The 19,253-nt window shown below is 37.1% G+C and overlaps 1 protein-coding gene across 17 annotated transcripts in view; it reads left to right on the top strand.

Moving 5' to 3' along the window:
- Positions 1-19,253, top strand: part of HYCC2 (hyccin PI4KA lipid kinase complex subunit 2) — a 98,165-nt gene that overhangs the window by 23,328 nt on the left and 55,584 nt on the right. For 15 of the 17 annotated variants that reach the window (XM_073306364.2, XM_073306362.2, XM_078848016.1 and 12 more), the window contains 3 exons: positions 7,708-7,813; positions 17,117-17,195; positions 18,214-18,315. In XM_073306364.2, coding sequence (XP_073162465.1) covers positions 17,145-17,195; positions 18,214-18,315 — 153 coding nt within the window. In that variant the 5' untranslated portion in view covers positions 7,708-7,813; positions 17,117-17,144. Of the gene's footprint in view, positions 1-7,707; positions 7,814-12,793; positions 13,130-17,116; positions 17,196-18,213; positions 18,316-19,253 lie in introns of all 17 variants that reach the window. The other 2 variants (XM_078848018.1, XM_078848019.1) reach the window with 2 other exon arrangements.

Here is a 19,253-nt window from a genome sequence, read left to right as displayed (position 1 = left end):
TTGAAGACTGTTATCAAGTTCCCCCTTTTCTCAAGACTAAACAGGCTCAGTTGTTTTTATGTTTCTTCATAGGTCAAGTTTTCTAAACCTTTTCTCATTTTTGTTACTCTCCTCTGGACGGTTTCCAGTCTGTCAGTGTCTTTCCTAAAGTGTGGCATCCAGACTTGGACACGCTAAGCCAGCTGAGGCCTTTCCAGTGCTGAGTAGAGCAAGGCAATAGCCTCCCATGTCTTATGACACTCCTGTTAGTACACCCCAGAATGACATTAGCCTTTTTCACAGCTTTATCACATTGTTGACTCTTGTTCAATTTGTGATCCACTGTAACTCCCAAATCCTTTTCAGCAGTGCAACTGCCTAGTCATTTATTCCCCACTTTGTAGTTGTGCATAAGATTTTTCTTTCCTAAGTAAAGTACTTTACACTTTATTAAATTACATCTTGTTGATTTCAGACCAATTCTCTTACCTATTATACTTAAATAATTAGGATGACTGGAAGTCTCCGGAGTTAGTAATTAGATAAAGAACATTTCATCACTGAGTTTAGAAGTGGCTAGGTTAGGAATAACTAAGTAGTGCGATCTAATGACGATAATTTTTGGAGACGTTGGAAATTAATTTGGGGTTTGTGGGTAAGTGTCGACATTGCACAATCACTATCACAGTTGTCGCTGGCTGATGCCATGTTGCCCTCTCAGCAGAGAGGCCAAAAATTAAATGGACATATAAAAATGGAACTACTACCTTGCCATCTTTTCAGCAGGTTGTCGGTGAAGGTTGTGACGTTGTGGAGAAACGTGACAGCCACTGGCTGTGCTCTACCTGCTCTAAAGGTAAATCAAGGAATTTAGTCTCCAAGCCTCAATTATGGGACTTCCTGTGGTTCTTTTTGGCTCCTTCCCTCTTCAGAGGGGTTGGCCACTTGTTCCCTATGGGTTATCCCTTTAATATGGAGGTCACATAGGCTGACATCTTTAATTAAAAGTTATTCACTTAAAAATTTCATTAATTATCCCCTTGAATTTACTGTGGAAAGTGAAAGTCTAAGAAAGAGCTATTAGCTGGCCTCCCAGTGGAAATTAAGTTGCAGTGGTAGCAGCTGCCATCTTGTGAAGGCCGGACTGAGTAAACTATTAACCCTTTTTCACAAAAATCTCTATTTTCATGGTCATCTTTGTAGAGTGTTTTTCAGTCTTCCCTGAAATCCTGGTTAGATTGCTGTTTGTTTAGGGGGTGGAGGAGAGGATTCTGTTTTACTAAAGTCCTAGTGGCAGTGGTACTATATCGAGTTAGGAGCAGAATACGGTAAAGCTGTAGAGTTAGCGTAAATGCACCAAGCATGGTAATTATTTTTAAATTACTTTATTATAGATTCACAATACTCTGTCTATGTATTAACAATAAATTAATTTTGGTTTTGAGAGAAATGTTCTAAAGCGTTGCATGGACTCTTCACAGTAGTTAAGTGAATAGCTTATGTGAGGTAACAGTTCTTTGAGGTGTGAGCAGCTACTGGGTTCCTAACTCAAGCCTTTCTGTTTTACATTTTTAGCCTTAGAGTATTTTATTTAAAGTATTTTTAAGAACTGGGTGTAGATTATTTTGGCATGATGAATATTTTGGTAATTTGGTTAATAAAAGTCCACACAGCAAAACGTTTCTGAAAGTATATTGAGAGTTGTTTTTAACCTTTTATTGCTTATTTTAAAAATGTGTGAGCCTCAGTGGAAAGAAAAATACCAGTCTTGGTCTTGCAGTGTTTTTTAATGTTTGTTGAAAATCTCCACTACTTGTTTGCAAAGAGATATCTCTCCTGGATTTATGATGATGTAGTGAAAGGACCCCGTTACAAGCAGGAAGTGGATTAAGAAAGCTGGAAAATGTTTTGCAGCATCCAGCATATGAACTGCAAGATAGAGAATTTCTTGCCTATATCATGCTTCAGTGGGGGTAATTCTTGGCCAGGGTGGATGTGTGCTTTTTCAAAATTGATGCAGTGGGGCTCGGTAAATGACTTGGGGAGAAGGTACAGATAGGCCAAAAAGAGGCCTCTTTTTTTTGTACATTAGAGGTGTGCATGTGTGTTCCTAAGTGCTATGGGGAGGGAAAAGTTGGGGATGCCTTTATTTGATTGGATCAGAGAAGGAGCTACTGAGCTGGTATTGATATGGTTTGAAAGGGCAGGCTTCTTGGGTGTAAGGTGATGGAATGGAGTCATCAGAGACTTCTTTATATTAAATAACTGTGGAGAGAAGGGCTAGATTGTGGGACCTCTCCCAGTCCCCTCTCCCTTAGAATCTTTAGGCGATCCTATGTTCAGCCTGCCAGCTTCTCACCCCCAGTCTTTAACCCTTTCATCTTTTCTTTAGGTGCTTAGGTTATACTCCTAGAGTGGGGACAGAGTAGTAGGATCCCCTGCCCTGCACTTCAGGTGTTCTAACTTGGATCCCACAACATGTTTTGTAGACTGTTTGGCTTTCTGTCTATACTATATTCCTTTCCTATGTTAGTAGGGCATTAAAGGTCCCACTTTGTAGCTCGGAAGTAGCGGGTAACATAGAAGAGAGAGATTTACAGAGGTAGATTCAAATATGTGGGGAGATTTTAAATAAAAGACCAAAATTGTTTTTTTGTTATCCATTGTTGTTTGAAAATTGTGTATGGTTAGGATGTAAAAAATTCAAAATAAATTTAAAAAGATGTGCTCAGTTATTGCTACCCAGGGCTGTAGCAGAGGTTACATTAGACTGCCATCTTAATGAACCCTTTCTGTACAGGTATGTTCGGTGAAGAGGACTTTTTTTTAAAAAAAAAAAAAAAAAAAAAAGCTTTGGCCATGTACTGTATATTCAGTTTATCCTAAACTGGAAAATGTATCAATCCCCCTCTTGCCCAGACGGCTGGGGCTGACAGGTAATAACGACTTCTCCTCACTATATAAATCCTTTAAAAAATAGTTGTGTACCACTTTTTGGTATCTCAAAGTGTGAGTGGCATGCTGTTGGAATTAAGAATAGTAACGTTTTCTGAAATTAATACAATTTTTTCTACAGTTATTCTGTAATTTAGAAATATCCAGTATTAGATGAAATAGTATGTATTTTACAATGTATAGTGAGTGCATGGATTTCGTTTTTCCTTATAATGTAACAAAACCTATATATATATATATATATATATATATATATGTTTTTTTTAGCAAAGTTCAAGTTTGGATGCAACTGTCTAAAAAGATTTTTTTTATCTGGGAGCCTTAGTTAATTTTTTACTCCAGTTATCTTATGTTCTGGTCTAGGATATGAAATGGAGAAATAGTATTCTACCCTTTTACATTTAGGTATCTGTTTTTAATTCTGACAGATCTAAAGCACTTTGAAAATTCTGTGTATATGTGTATGTTAGCTAATAAAATAAAACCTGGAACACTTCACCCACTGCTGAACATAGCCATCTGTGGGGGTGGGATACATCAGCTATCTAACAGTCCGCAACATTGTTACATAAAAATGACTAAATGAGGACCAGAGAGAGAGAGAGAGAATGTGTGTATAAAGTAATATAAATTGTGACCATGCTTAATTAATACCACTTTGTAATCTGTAGAAACTAATACATGAACCTTTTAATGATGATAACTGATAGTCTTGGCATTTTAAAAAATGTTCACAAAATGCAAGACATGATTGCATTGGAAAAATAGTTTGTATTTACCTTTTTATTCTGTAGGTGGGATGCCAGGTGAGCATACAAACAGGCTATTTTGTCAGTCTTCATCCTACATAGTGCTTGTATTTGGACACATGTACCCATTGTTGGCCTGATAACATACACCCTCTTAAGTATATCCTGGAAGTGTCAAAACAAGCAGTTGTACTGATGTAATCAAACAAGTATGTCAGCATGTGGAAGTTTTGTTCAGTAGACAGGGAGGTAGATCATATAGTAGAAAAGACTGAATAAAAAACAGCTCTTCTATAAAAATGTTCTATAAACCTTTTTATTTTCTTTCTCCCTCTCTTTCTTTCTTTAACCTACCTTTAGATCCAATATATGAAACTTAAATGTGGATTTTTATCCACAAACTAACATCTTTGGGGTAAGATTAAGTGAAGACCTGAGACAGTAGTTTAAATAAGAATATAGAAATCAGTTATCCTTTTGATTGTTTTTCATGAATAGTTTATTTTCTGACTTCTGATGTTTTAATGTTATGGAAATTATTGCTCATTTTTAGTAGTAAAACTTGTTGGTTCCCACACTACTCCCCTTCCGAAAAAAAATAAAACCAGGACGCACTGCAAACTCTTGCCTCCAGAAATGAATGAGCATGAGGAACCTTTAGACTTCTATTTAAAAGTTTTGTGTTTTTGGTGTATGTTTTACAAAAACAAACAACCCAATTATGTTTTAGTTTTTGCTTTTAGCTTTCATCAGTTTTAACTTAAAACTGAAAAACACAATCTGTTACATGCCAAAAGTGTATGTGTTGTACATTGGGTACTTTTTCTGATAACATTTTAAAAAACGTGCAGAGGAAGATTGTATTTGTTTGATGCTCCTTATAATTTAACCATTTTGCAGGGAACAGCTCGTGTAACATTTAAATCTGGCTTAAGTTTTTTAAAGTTTAATAAATTGACCAGTTTTTGGAAAAACTGTTAGTGTTGCAGTACTCAATAGAGTATTTCATAAGCTGCCAAGAGGAAGTACTTAATAAACAATGGACTCAATCTTTATGCTGTGGGTGATGTTGTTTCTGCTGGGTGTGTGGGGACCAAAGATTATGTGTACACAATTCGGGCAGTTGCAGTATGCTCTTTGTTACAAAATTATAGCTACAGTGTTCTATTGACTATTCTCTTGCTGTGTAACTTAACTCCTGACTGCTGGTTGGGCAGAAAATTTCTGAAATAAGTTAACGATTGTGCCATTGGAACGCTCTGCGTTTCTGTCCTTCTGCATTAGGAACATTAGGACTTTTCTAAAATGAGACTGAAGCTTCTGAATGGCTATCTTTCAACTATTGGGATATTTTCTTAGTGCAGCAGGTTTGTTCATATGTGAGGAGGGTAAACTCTGACTTGGAGAGAGCCACTGGTTCTTCACGCTCATTAATTTGTGTCACTACATCTGTAGTACTGTCCTCCCATTTCCATACACTGCACCTCCACTATACATTTAACAGGAGTAACAATGGGTCTGATGTATGTTTCTGCTGGTAGCTTTCTAAGTCTCCGTGTTTCAACAGAAGTCAGCTTTCTTTGTGTTCTTACTGCAGATTTGTTCTGAATTTCAGAGCTAGAGGGCAAAGAGCTTTTGTTGTTTAAAATATATAGCAACATTCAGTGCTTAGCCCAGTGTTATAAAATGTACATTTTGTCTTCCTACTGGAACCCTGCCATTGCTTCATATAGACCAGTGGTTGTTGGAGACTGTTTTATAAAGCATATTTCTACATCCTTTACGCTAGGTTTCTCCAAAGAAATAACCACATTTGCACTTACTGCAGAACTGGCCTTACCTTTTTGGGCTCACCTGGTGTGTGGTGTTTGTATACTGTGACCACTTGTTCAAAATCTTAGCAAAATCCTTCAATCTACAGTAATTGTTTGAAGACAGGATGGAAAGAGGAGTCATTGTGTAGGAGCGGATAGAAGCAAATACTGTATCAATCTTGTTTCAGATACAGTGATTTGTTGCTTTTCTGTATGTGGAGGAATCCTTGTGCTGTTTTTTTTTCACCTGTGTGTCTTCTGTGAGGTTATTTAATGAAATTATAGCGATTTAATTACTTTAAAAGTAGTCCTACTAAGACAATAATTCCAGAAAACCTGCAGATATTTTTCTTAAATTTGACTGGGTGCTGTGTAGTACAGATAAATGATGAGAAATATTAACTTATTTCGTTGTGATCCTGCAATTAGCACCATGCAGGGAGACCCATATGCCTATGCAAAGTCCCACTGATTTTTAGTGGGGCTCTGCATGGACATAAGTCCTCTCACGTAGGTCATATTTCAAGTTCAGAACCAAAGAATGTTTTAACATATTCTAAAACCGGGTTAGTCAATTATTTTTTTGTCAGTGTCCAAATTTTGTGGTTCAAGTATAGTCAAGGAGCAGACTCCGGAGAAAATAATAAAATAAATAAATAAAAAGATGTTGGGGTCCGTTCAAAAGCATCTGGTGGTCCGTATTTGGCCTGCAGTCTGCCTAATGACAACCATTCTAAAACATGGAAGTTTACAGGGTTCTTGGCTACAATGAATGAAAGGGAGAACATCCACTTGAAATACTAACATTTCTCTCTGAAAAAATTGTTTTAGAGCTCAATTAACAAGTGAGATTACTAAAGCTGAAAGAGTGGAAAAATATTTTTCTCTGTTTTTCTATCTGTTTTGTGCATTTGACAGCAGTCTACATGTAGTTGGTTTCACTGTTCCACTTGGATAGTCATTTTTTACGTGCTTGAAGAGACCATATGAATATCAACATGGGAGAAGAGCCTTCCCTTTTTTAAAAGGAATTTTAAAAATAATCGGATATTACTTAAAGGTTCCTGTAAGGAATTGCATGAAAATGTTTGAGTTCAGAAAATTCATACTGTCCCTTTAAGTTCACCCTATTTCTACTTGTTGCAAAGGCTAACAGTTGAAATTTAGCCTAATGTGAGCTGCTGTTCTGCTTAATATGCGCTTTACCAATATTGAGCGAAAGGGACCTTTTACTAACTGTTTGTATTGAACAAGGTAGTAACTTAAACAGTATAGAATGGAACAGACCAATATTCCATACAATTTGGAAACACACAATAGGATTTCAGTTATTCTCACTAGTCCACCTAGGGTTGGCTCAATTGTGCGCATACGTCGGCGTGAGTGAAAGAGCCCCATAATATTGAATGTACAACTGAAAGTGCTCAGTGAATCCAAGGTACTCTTAAACTATACTGAAGTCATTAAAATATACTGACAAGAAGGTGCAGTCTTCGGACTTCAGTGATCCTGAAGTGATCTGAGGTGTACAACATCTTTATTTGCAATGTAAGTCCCTAGCTAATGGCTCCTACATTAAATTGGCAAGTGTACTGACTTTTCTCCACAGTGGAGTTTTCCCTGCCGTGATTTTGAAACTTTTAACCTTGTAGTAAATATAGATCAGAACAAAATGCTTGTGATGGAAGAAGGAACACTTTTAAGATATGCTGCGCTTATGGTTTGGATCTTCTGATTTTTATGTTCTGAAGATTCACGGTATTGATTGTGCTTAATCTTGCAAAAATACTAATTTCCTTTTAATAAGTGTGTCTGATGGGTATTTTTTATATGTACTGTTCATTATTATCAAATTTCATTTTTAGTGTTCTTTCTATCTTTGTGTTTTATACTGCTGCCAGTCACTACAGCATCTGAACACCTTCCATATAAATTCTGTTACAAAGTCTCTAGTAAATTTCACATAATCTCTGGTTCTCTTCCGTTTTCAGGGTAAAACACTGTTTAAGTTGTTTTATTTGTTACAGATTTTTTTTTGTTGTTGGTGGGGTGGATATGTTTTAGTAGATTGGGTAATGCTTTTTAGCTGGTAATTTCTGCAGTTTGTCTATAATGCAGAAAAATGAATTAAGTATAGTGTGTAGTTTACCGAAGTCTGTCTTGTGTCTTTGTTTTGATTATCTCAGATTTTTTATTTTCATCTTTCACAGAACTGAGGAATATTTTAAAGCTTGACAAATGCATTCCAGACTGGAAGACTGCTGCATTCCTCCTCCTCCTCCTCCTTCTTTAGAGAACTGACTTCTTAAAACAGAGGTAAAGTTGGACATGGCACATGTTATAACAATCATGATAAACAGAAAAATGACTTTTTAGTAACTTCTCCTCTTGGGTTTCCTGTAGTGTCTTTAAATAACCGTATTGAGGTGTCATGCAAATTATGACCGCTAATCACTGGCTTCCAAAATCTACTTGCGAATGACATTCTTTGATATTTTTGTTTTCAAAGCTTGCTTTATTTAGTTATCTTCTATTATTGATAGTATTTAATGCAGAAACGCTACTAGAACAGGTACTTCTTAAATTCAAGTAAATCTACTGTTGTTACTATTACTACCACTGTTTAAGTACCCAAAAAGTACTGCATGCTTAAGAAACACTTAAGACAGATCCTTGCCATGAAGAGTGTATATTCACAGGGCGTGATCATATAACTACTTAGTGGCCAGTGCAGTGCTTTCTGCCATGAGTAGTCCAATTCAAACAAGCAAAGTCCCAAAGAAATATGCCTTGATGTTCTCAAAAAATCAATTTTGGGATTTTTTTTCTACTTTAATGTCTTCCATTTATCAAACTCTCAGTTGTCCTGTTAAATCAAAAATTTTCCAACAAAAATCAAAATAGAAGGGGGATTATAGATTCATAGATTTTTTTTTTCTTTTTTTTTGGTAAGACCAGAGAGGATTGTAATTATCTAGTTTGCCCTCCTGTATAATTCCAGCCATAGAATTGTACAGTAATTATTGTATCAAGCCTATTGAACTAGAGCACGTTTTTTAGAAAATATTTAAATATTTGTTTAAAACAAATACAAAAATTTAGATTTCATTTAATATTTTTAACCCTGTACCTACTTCCAGTTTTTTCTTTCCTAATTCTCAATTTTTTTTTGGTTTATAATACTGTCCTATTACTGTCTGAGACCTGGATCTTGCAAATACTTGTGCATGTGATCAACATTATGCATGTGAGTAGTCCCACTGAGTGAAGTTAAGCACATGCATAAGGGTTTGCAGGGTTAAAACCAAACATTAATATTTTATTCCTTTTCTCTCTCTTTTAATTTCCCTTTTCCTGAAATTTTTTATTTATGGTTTTGTTCCTTGCAGAAGGGCTAAGTGTTTCAGAACAAAGAGTTTGTCGTTCAAAGGAGGTAGATGACATCTGTGAGATTTTCCAAATTGGTGAATGCTATAGGTTTTGGGAAAAGTCAGATTAAATCCCCGGCCCTTCACAACTTCTAGATATTTTGCATTGTTTCATCTTTTCTCTCTTTAGAAACACTTGTGAGTGACCAAAATACCCTTTAAAGTACAGATCCCTCATAAAGTACTTTCTGTTTCTCATTTCCTTAAAGTAAGACTTTTTTTTCAGTTCCAGGTTTTAAGGTCCTGTCAAAGGCATAATAGTGATGCAGCCACTCTGTGTCTCTAGTTTTATTTAGACATCTGTCAGCACTTCTGAAGCATCCATTGCTCCATGAACAAATGTTTACCCCTTTTTCTACAGCAAGATTTAAGAAATAACCCTACTCCGTCGCACAAGTAAAGTCTCCTGCAGCAATATAGAGGTTGGGGGGAAATGACACAACTTCAAGGATCCCTGGTGGAATACTGATTCATCTTTATCTAGGCTATATACAATTTCCACAAGGAAAGGCACTTAATGTGTAACAGACTTTATTTTCATCTGTGTTGCTTGGTTCCCTTTACCATTTTAACCTTCTTAGAATACACTTTTTCTCTCCAAATGCCTCATGTAGCCCCCAAAATCTTCCATACTACTCTGCCTTATTGTTCTGATCCCATCCCAGCACACTCTTAATTGCCTTCCTTCTGGCTGCAGAGTCTGGGATGGGACAGTGTTCAGAGCACACAAGCATAAGTGCCAGAAATAGAGGGCTGTCTCTTCGCCCCCCCTTCCCCCCGGGCTTTTTTTATTTAATTGAACACGTTCCTGTCTGGGAGGAAGTGTGCTGTGACCTGGCCAGCATCGGGTCCTGTTCTTTGTCACACCACACGCAATGTGACAACCAGGCCCCACTCTGCATTGTGTTGTGTGCCGGTCCCTCATCTGCTGGCTGCCAAAACCACAGCAGTGGCTCCTCTTGGTGCTGGGGGAGCAGCCAGATCCCAGAAGTGGGACAGACCCATCATCCTGAGGGTGAGAGGCTCACTAGCCCAGAGGGTAAAGTAAAGAGCAGGGGAGGAAGGTGCTCTGGAAGGGTCAGGCTGGTGGGATGGGGGAGGCAAGGACTCCAGGAGGACTGGGCTGGAGAAGGCAGGGGGCTCCCTCGAGGGCTCTGAGAGGGTCAGGCTGGTGGCAGTGGTGGCGGGTGGGGGGGAGGGAAGTTAGAGGTGCTCCCTCAAGGGCTTTGGGAAGGTTGGTCTGGTGCAGATGGGAAGTGCTTGAGAGGGGAAGGGGAGGGTCAGCTGTTTGTTTTATGGTATTACTGACCCAGTTTCCCCATGGAAACAGTATCAGTAAGGGTTTCTTTCACATGGCAGCTCAGAATCTGGAACGTTATTCTTCACCATTCCGAGGGAGACCAGGAACTTACTTTTTAACTCCGGATGGTAGTGTGAATGGATGTAGTTGCCAGGCCATTTCTGTGCCTTTCCCTCTATCCACCCACCTAATAGCAAAATAGGAGGGGGAGGAGAGTGAGCTTTTGTTTTATATCCTAGAGCTGGGGTCGGCAACCTTCAGCACGCGGCCCATCAGGGTAATCTGCTGGCAGGCAGCGAGCGAGACATTTTGTTTATGTTGACTGTCCACAGGCACGGCCCCCCGCAGCTCCTCCGCGCCGCTTTCTGCAGTTCCCATTGGCTGGGAATGGCGAACTGCAGCCACAGGGAGCTGTGGGGGGCCAGGCCTGTGGATGGTCAACATAAACAGAATCTCTCGCGGCCTGCCAGTGGATTACCCTGATGGGCCACGTGCCGAAGGTTGCCGATCCCTGTCCTAGAGCAACATGCAAACCATAGCCAGAGTTTCTTCCTGTCTTTCTTTCTTTCTAGTTCCTTTCTCTGTGACCCTCAGACTTCTTTTATATCCCTGAAGTGGAGTTAAAACTCCATTTGATCTGGCTTCTGTGGTGAGTCAGTACAGTGGCTCTACAACTTCACATAGGGGCCGAAGTCTGAGCTCTGAACAAATGCATGTAATTCTGAACACTGCCTGGGATGTTACTGAATATGCAGGGCTGACTTGTAAGTGTCCTTATTTGGAGGGGAAGGCCATCCCTCTAGTTTTTCTGTAGAAGTGGAAGCCAAATGTAAACCCATGTGTCAGGTCACAATGCTGCTGCCTCAAATTTGATCTGCACCCCACACTTCTGCAGTCTTTCCTGCGCCACTGCTCACAAGTGTCACTGCTGCATTGTCTGGCATGCTGGCTACAGAACTGTACAACATGTTCCTTTACACCCTGGCCAGGGCAAGAATATCCTGATTTGGGAAAGAAAAAGTATTGTATTAGGGAAACTATTTGAATGATGCCAAGTTCCTTTCACTGCTCATTAAGAGAGAGGTGAGTTTCCTGTGGATATGAGAGGTCTGTGTTAAATCAGTCCTAATACCTAAAGGCTCCAATCTCCTTACACTTATTTTTAAGCCTTCTTAAACTTCAGGATATGAGATCTCACACAATCTCTTTACTGTGAACCATAAACAAAAGAGTTGAAAACGAAAAGGAGGATATTTAATACATGTGACAAGGCACAAACCTTATTAAAGTCTTTGTGTGTGTTCGTAATGCCTCTGGTCAATGGTAAACATGTTAAAACAGTCTGTACTCAGCTCTATAATGATTAACCTATGTGTTGAGGAACAGTATTAAAATCTTAAAATATAATCTCACTAGCTCCAACCAGGAGTAATTTTCAGCATAAATGCAATGTCAGACAATTGTATTAATAAATGAATGTAACCATAATCAATTTGTTCCATATTCTTTGTACACAGAAAAAAGTTCCCTTCTTCCATTATTACAACACTAAGATTATACTTGACCTAATGTACATTTTACCAAGCTTTTTTCCAGTTTGTGTTAATATTAATGCAATGCTTGTCCCTTCCCTTATTCACCTAACAATGATCTAAAACTTCCTCCACTTTTCGTGTCTAGCCTGTTATTACTAGCCATGAGTATTAAAGTTTGTCTTCCAATACTGGAGGTCAGCTATGCTTTTTGTGATAAAGAAATTGAGGAAATCCTTCATTTAGCACAGAGGAATGGTTAAAAGGATAATTTATCAATTGTGGTATTTTGGAGGGGAACTGTATATGCTGAGGAAAGAATTCTTTCTTTGTAATGATTAATTTCTACTTCTTGCTCTTTTGTTAGATCTAAAAGCTGTCTCTCCTATATAGCTTATTTTCTCACTTGGTATTCCTAAAGGCTATACTGTATTTTTTATATTTTTCCCTGGGTTCCCAAAGATTTGTGAAGAGTCTTTTGTGGGGGAGGTTGGAGTGGAAGGAGTTTTATCACATGTAGTAACATTTTATTTTGAGGCCTTTATCCTGCTGTCTTCAAACAAATTTGCACTTTGTTTTCTGTGCTTCACTACTGATAACAGAAATCATCTGATGGGATGACTAGTGTAATAACAATCTTGTATGGGTCATTTGTAGCAGTTGAACCTAGGACATGTGGCTCTAAAAGCATGTGATTCCACAGCTTCTAAAAAGCATTGGGGCCAATGGGGGAAGCCACTGAGCAAGGAGCTCAGTAAGACCAGAAAGGAAAACTGTTTAGCTGGCAGGCAGCGTGTAAAGAAGTGACTGACTGAGCAGGTAAATATAGAGGGTGAGCTGAAAGGAGATGGAAAAAGAAGAAAGCAAGAGCAGATCTCTCCCTTTGGGTTCCATTCTCTTGCTCAGTGGCTTCCCCTTCTGATCTCAGTGCTTTATTCATGCATCTCATCTCTCTTCTTTCCTTTCCCAAATACAAACAGGGTGACCATTAGCTCCTGCAGCAGCCCCCAACACTTTTTTTTCCTTTTCCACAAAGGTTTCCTGCACCTCTCCTACCACTGGTGGCTCACTGACTGTGCCAGCGTCTGAATTGTTCTCTTGGACAGCAAATGGCAAATTTGCTCCAGCTGTTGCTGCTCTTTTTCAGCACTTTCAGCCCCATACTCTCTCTGCCTGACAAGCAGGATCTAGCTGCTACACCATGGAGGTGCAGCCAGGAAGTTGGGCCACCTAGGGGAAAAAGTGAAAATTAATAAAAGCTTTAAAAAAAAAAAAAAAAGTTATTGCTCACGAACCTCTTGAATTTTTATAAACACATCAAAAGGGAGCAAGCCACACTTCAAAACCCCCTTGGTATTTTTTTTTAATAAGTGTAAGTATTTTAAACATGGTGACCTGAATAAATTCAGCATTCTTCCTGTCTACATTTTCTCAATAATTTTAGTTAGAAAAGAGATTCTTCATAATTTCCTGCCCTAAACTCTTTCATTTTGTTGCTGTGAACTGATAACCATCTCTTTTTATCTCCCACGTAGCTGGTTTTCTGTGTAGGTGTAGTAATTTATCTGCCTAGGTTATCAGAGCATTTCCATGCCTTCCTATATAAATCTTGGCTGCCTCGCAGGAATGTTGAGTCTGAATTAGTTAAGAGTAAAATACGTTGAGATTGTCAGATAAAAGGCATGGTAGCCAGGCTAAATATTATCAATAATAATATTTCAAAAGCATCTGGTCAGCTACATTTGTAGTAGCTGTCTTGAACAGACCTGCTGCCTTAAGAGTATTTTTTTAACAGAGAGCTGTATAATAAAAATTAATTTAATTGCTCATCAGGTTGTTTTTCAGAATGAAATTTTTATGGTAGCATGTTAATTTGGCTTAATGCATCTGTTGGAAGCTCTGTTTAGGGACTGTTCCAATTTGCAAAAATCCCTGCTAGCATCGTTGTGCATATTTTGTGAGTATTTTAGTAACAAAATTGATCAAAGTCTCTACATCATCCCACTGTGCTCCATTAAAATATCAATATCATAAAAAAAAAAGCTCCTAAAAAGTGCCTATTGACAGCACTGGAAACTGATATAATTTTTGTTTTTATTTATTTTCATACATCTGGTACAGCTTAGCCAGGAGTGAGTTCAATCTTTCAGTCAATGTAACTCAACGTTAGTGTAAATTAACTGTTCTAAACATGAGGGTAGTTGTGTCTCCATGTCAATGCAATCCTTGACCTATCTACTGTGTCTGTCAACAAGGGTCCAACTTATGGTGGTGGTTTCTGTGATATAGACATTCCCTAGAGACTGGTTTCAAAACACCCATTCATTTAACTTATACTACTAAACTATTTTCAGACAGTAATTACTTTGGATCACTACTAACCTATATTGAATTCAAACTGGAGATTTTGAGACTCCTGCTGCCCTGATCCTGACACAATGTACTGTAATTGGTTCTTTCTAAAAGTAAAATAAACAACAAAATCCTATACTTAAATTTCCCATATTCACTAGATTGAATACATTATTCCTTAAAGGGCCAATTTCTCTCAATATTTGATGTTTTTCCAAAAATTCCAGTTCCTGGAGTCATTTCCTTACAGGAGAATCTCAATTTTGATATATAAATTACTAGCCCTTATGGTTGCAGAGCAAAGCTTGAAAACCTGAATTCTAAATGCTGAAAAATCAGAAGGCAAATAAATAGAACCCCAAATGTATTATTTTATGGTTAAATCCCATGATTTGTTTTGAGGCAACCTCATTTGGTGGTTGAGAGTTTATAGGGGAGGAGGAGGCAGGAAGAAAAGGATTTATATTAAATCCTCGACTCCTTCACTTACAAATTTTAAAACAGTGTTAGCTGTTGTTAAATATTGGAGAGTCATGTAGTATTTTGGTTCTTTAAAGCGAAGTGTCAGAGGGAGTTCAAATCAGCTGACAAATCTTACTCTCAGAACTGTATGAATGTTACCATGATATTTGGTGCTGACGGCATAGCCATTTTGACTTGTATTTGATAAGAAATAGAAACATCAACTTGCTAAATGGAGTAGGGCAAAACAGTGGAATAGGGAAAGAGAGGTTGGATTCCATAAGTGGCAGCAGATTCCTCTATAATTTTTTGTACTGGTGTTGATTTAAATTCTTTAAGTCGTAACAGAAACATTAATTGTCTGAGCCTGTGTCCGATATCCCTGGTGAAAACATATTTTGCAATACCTGTAAATAAATATTTAAAGAGGGTATTTAAAATTTAAATGAAGGGAGAGAAAAAAAGTCAAGTCTCAACATGAATATTTGGAAGAACAGTTTATCGTTTATTGTTAGGGCCTTTTCCAAATTACATGGCAAAATATATTTTAAATCTAATTTAATTAGATTAATTTCAGTTGTTTACTCCCATTTATTAATAAGCTCAAGTGGAACATTTTTCCTTTAACCTCCTGTTCTGTGCAAATCTAAACTGGACTAACAAGAACTCTAAGGAGTTATACGTACTAGCTATTTTGGAAAATGTTATGACTGTCTCTACCTTTTTGTCTGACTTCCTGTATCTAACTGCTTTTATACCTTTACAAGTGAAAAAGAAATAAGTTAGCGAATGAGGTTTGCAAAAGTTTTGTTAGCCATGAATTTTTGTTGTTCATCCTTGCTTTAATTATAATTTCCCTTTGAAGCTATGATGGCATGAGCAATATGTTTCCGATAGGTTATGATTTATTGAGAAATCTATTCATCAGCGATCTTTGGGATTTTTCCAGCAAGAATTTCCATAATATATTAAAAAAAGCACTTCTAAACTATATTGCAGTTCATCTGAACTTGAATACATTATTACTGTATATTTTTACGATACAGATTCTCTTATGAAGACTGCAAGCTATTGCTATATAGCCTTACAGAAATATAGTTGTGCACTGGGCTTTATACTGGCCAGATTTCCTATTTTCCTGTATTTCTAAGAGAGAGATCTCTTCTTGTAGTGAAGGTGTTAAAGTAATGGATAGTTCCACAATATTTTGTTCTGTGACATTCTATTTTCATATCTATTAGTATATACTATATACATTTTCCTATTGTCTGTTTTATTTTTGTTTAGCAGCGACACTTGTCTTCCTGTGAAAAGGCAAATTAGTAATGGTGGTTTTGGACCCGAATGCAAGACTGGGTCAGAATATTGCAGCTGATACATCACAACAATTTCTAAATGTAACAGTAGCTTAGTGAATATGCTTAGCATAGCTCTGGTTAAATGTCTGTGTGCTGAAACTATAATAAAAAGAAAGTAATGATAGAAATTGGAGAGGGAAAGAATGTATTAGGTCATCGTGTCCAGCCCTCTGCCAATGAAGGATTGATCTTGGTGCCTATGAAATGATGTCTTTATTTAATGCACCCTCTATTGTGTTAAACATTGTATTTGGGTAGTTTAAAGTTCATGTAATGTACTGGCTCAGTTCTGGGCCCTTTATTTAAAAAAAAGAAAAAAAAAGAATCCATTTAATATGAATATTTAGATGCTTAAATACATCAGAAATCCACACTACATAACTAAACCTTACATTAATTTAAGAAAACAGCTGCAACTTAAATATTGTACTTAAATAGAGATAGCTAATAAGACTAGGGTGTTTATTTCAAAATAGTATACAAGTAGCGGACATGATAAAACTCTGTGGTTTTGGCTTGAGAACTCTTTTTGTCTGAACTCTAGATGCTAGAATAAAACTGTTATATGGTCGGAAAGTAATAATAGTAATTGTGTGGCTTTAAAAAAAACTAATATGTATGCTTTGTATGTTTAGCTTTCTGAAAAATACAGCTTACTGCTAAAATAGATCTTCAGTGTTTCAGCTTGAAAGAGAAACTTCACAATTCTTCCAGAACAGCTTTAAGAAATAAAATATACTGCCATCATGACTTCCAAGATGATATATTATTTTTTATGAAATTGTGTTTACTTTGTGCCATATCCAGAGTTGTCATTACAACCTGTCACATGGTTTTATTCCATGATGCTCTTCAGTTGTTCCAGTTGTCTTTTCTTTGTACTATATTTGGTAAGAGCACAGGGATGGATGCTGTGTTTGTCTTAGATAATGTGCAATTTGGCCTGAGGCACTGACCCGCTGAAGTACTGTAGCTTTATGTCTAGGAGGATCAAGAGAACAGTTTTTAAAAAAATCATTATAAAACGGGACTAATTTTCAGAACTACAACATCTGGTAATGTTTGATGTTAAATAAAACAGTCAGATATTGGAATGGTCTTCCCCTTTAGAACAGGGTTTTACAGAACTATGTTTTGTTGTCAGAAGTGCGTTCTACCTTTTGAGCTTCTCTTTCTTGTTCCGAAAGGTAAGAAAGGAGAATAAACTGTAAGAAAATGCTGGGATCAGAACGTGGTGTGGTGGAAGAATGGCTATCAGAATTCAAGGTCAGCTGAGTAGGTGTATGACCATTATAATGTTGTTTAATGGCATATAATGTTAAGAATGCTAATGATTAAACATTTTAAAGTGTAAAAGCTTATTTTGATTTTTAATCTTTTGTATTTGTTCTACTGCACAATGTGTAGTATATAGATGTCTATATAAAGGTATTAATATAAAAAGCACAATTTGGAATACAAATATTTATTATAATAGTACGGAGCATATAGCATGCTTCGCAGATCTCACTTCAAAGCACATCACACTGTAAATCAAGTTGATAGAATTTAAAGGGATACTGTCAACTTGATCACAAAATTTAAAAACTTAACCAACTTTTTATAAAATCGAAGATTAATAGAAGTGTTTCCACAATTTAAAAAACTCCAGTGAAAATAGTTTTTAAAAAAAATGCCCTCCTTTGATGAAATCGATGCTTTACATCACTAAGGAAGTGAAAGTGTCTTGACTGTAAACCAAACCTAAACTTCCTTTATTGAGCTGAGAGAAATATAAAATAAAACAGCACATAGAGACAAGTAAATTGGATTTTTAAAATACTTCCACTTTTAATAATCTGAGGCTTTATCCTAAGTTTAAAAAAAAAGTTTGGAAAAGTTCCTGGTTGAACAGGGAAAGAGAGAAGCGGGTTTGTGGCAAATAATTTTAATACGGAGCAGCCTAGAGCTGTATAGTGACCTAGTCCTACGAGTTGCTGAATGTCCTCAACTACCACACAAATTGATGAATATTCATAGCATTCAGCACAATGCAGGATTGGGTCCCAGCATTGTCAGGTTTATGGATAGCTTGCTTGCTTTAATCAGTACTGAAAGGACTGAATTCCACCTTTACTAGTGTACTAAGTTGTGAATTATTCTTGACTGAAGCTCAGGGATTGTTGTTGCTGTGTTTAATGTAATCAGAACTGGATTTAACATGTTCATAGATGTCTATCAATATATGAAATCTTACATATTAACTACTCATTATAGTAACTGCTGTCTATATCTCTTTCTTTAGGCATTACCTGAAAATCAAATCTCCAGTTATGCATCAACATTGCACCAGAAAAAATCACTGGTGCCAGCCCTTTATAAGGTTATTCAGGACCCAAATAATGAGGTAGGAGACTCCCAGAGAAGGCATTTCCTTTTTCTTTTTCTAAATAAATCATAGTAATTAAGAACTGTCTGTTGCTGTTCTAACCTGGGATTGATGCAGGGAGAATATTCTTTCTCTGTTTTGCCCCTTTTTCTCTTCCTCATTTTTGACAGTTGCTGAATATTTCTTTCTGTTAAAAGGCAAACCAGTTGCTCTCAAAAGTATATTGAACACTGCTCCTGGGTTTGGCTGGTCATTGTGACATAACAAGTTTTAGGTTGCAACTCAGTGTGAGCTGCTTTTTGGAAGCCAGTTAGCCATAGCTGAGACAAAGTACTCTTTAAAATAAAATTCTTCAAGCCAAATTAGTTTGTTCACTCATAATTTATTATTTCAAGGAGAATGGAACAGATGTCCTACCCCAGTATGAAATTATGAATAGGCCTGATTTTCCTTTCATTTACACTACTGTTATATTTGTGTAATTCCATTGTTTTCCATGGAATTACTCTTGATTTATGCTGGTGTAACTGAGAGTGGAATCAGAATCAAATTTTAAGTATATACAGTAAAAAGATACCTATGAATCTGGCTCATGACTTGGACAATTAACATAGAATTAAGCTTTCCATTTCATAGAATACTGGGGAGAGGATGAGAAAGAACTACTGGAAAGTCTTATGGATGAATCTACACTCTGAACAAATTACACAAACTTGCCACTTTATGTCGTGTGACCAGATGTCCCGATTTTATAGGGACAGTCCCGATATTTGGGGCTTTGTCTTATATAGGTGTCTATTACCCCTCACCCCCGTCCTGATTTTTCACCCTTGCTATCTGGTCACCCTAACTTACACTTCTATATAGCATGCATCAAAAGAGTCAGGAAGGATTATCATCTCTCGTCTCATGTGCTTTTAAATTAAAATGTGAGGAATACACAGGAAAGTAGCTTC

Source organism: Lepidochelys kempii, chromosome 11 (assembly GCF_965140285.1).
Source record: "Lepidochelys kempii isolate rLepKem1 chromosome 11, rLepKem1.hap1, whole genome shotgun sequence".
NCBI lineage: Eukaryota > Metazoa > Chordata > Testudines > Cheloniidae > Lepidochelys > Lepidochelys kempii.
Note: the sequence above shows the minus strand (reverse complement) of the source record. Positions and strands in the feature narration are given on the sequence as shown.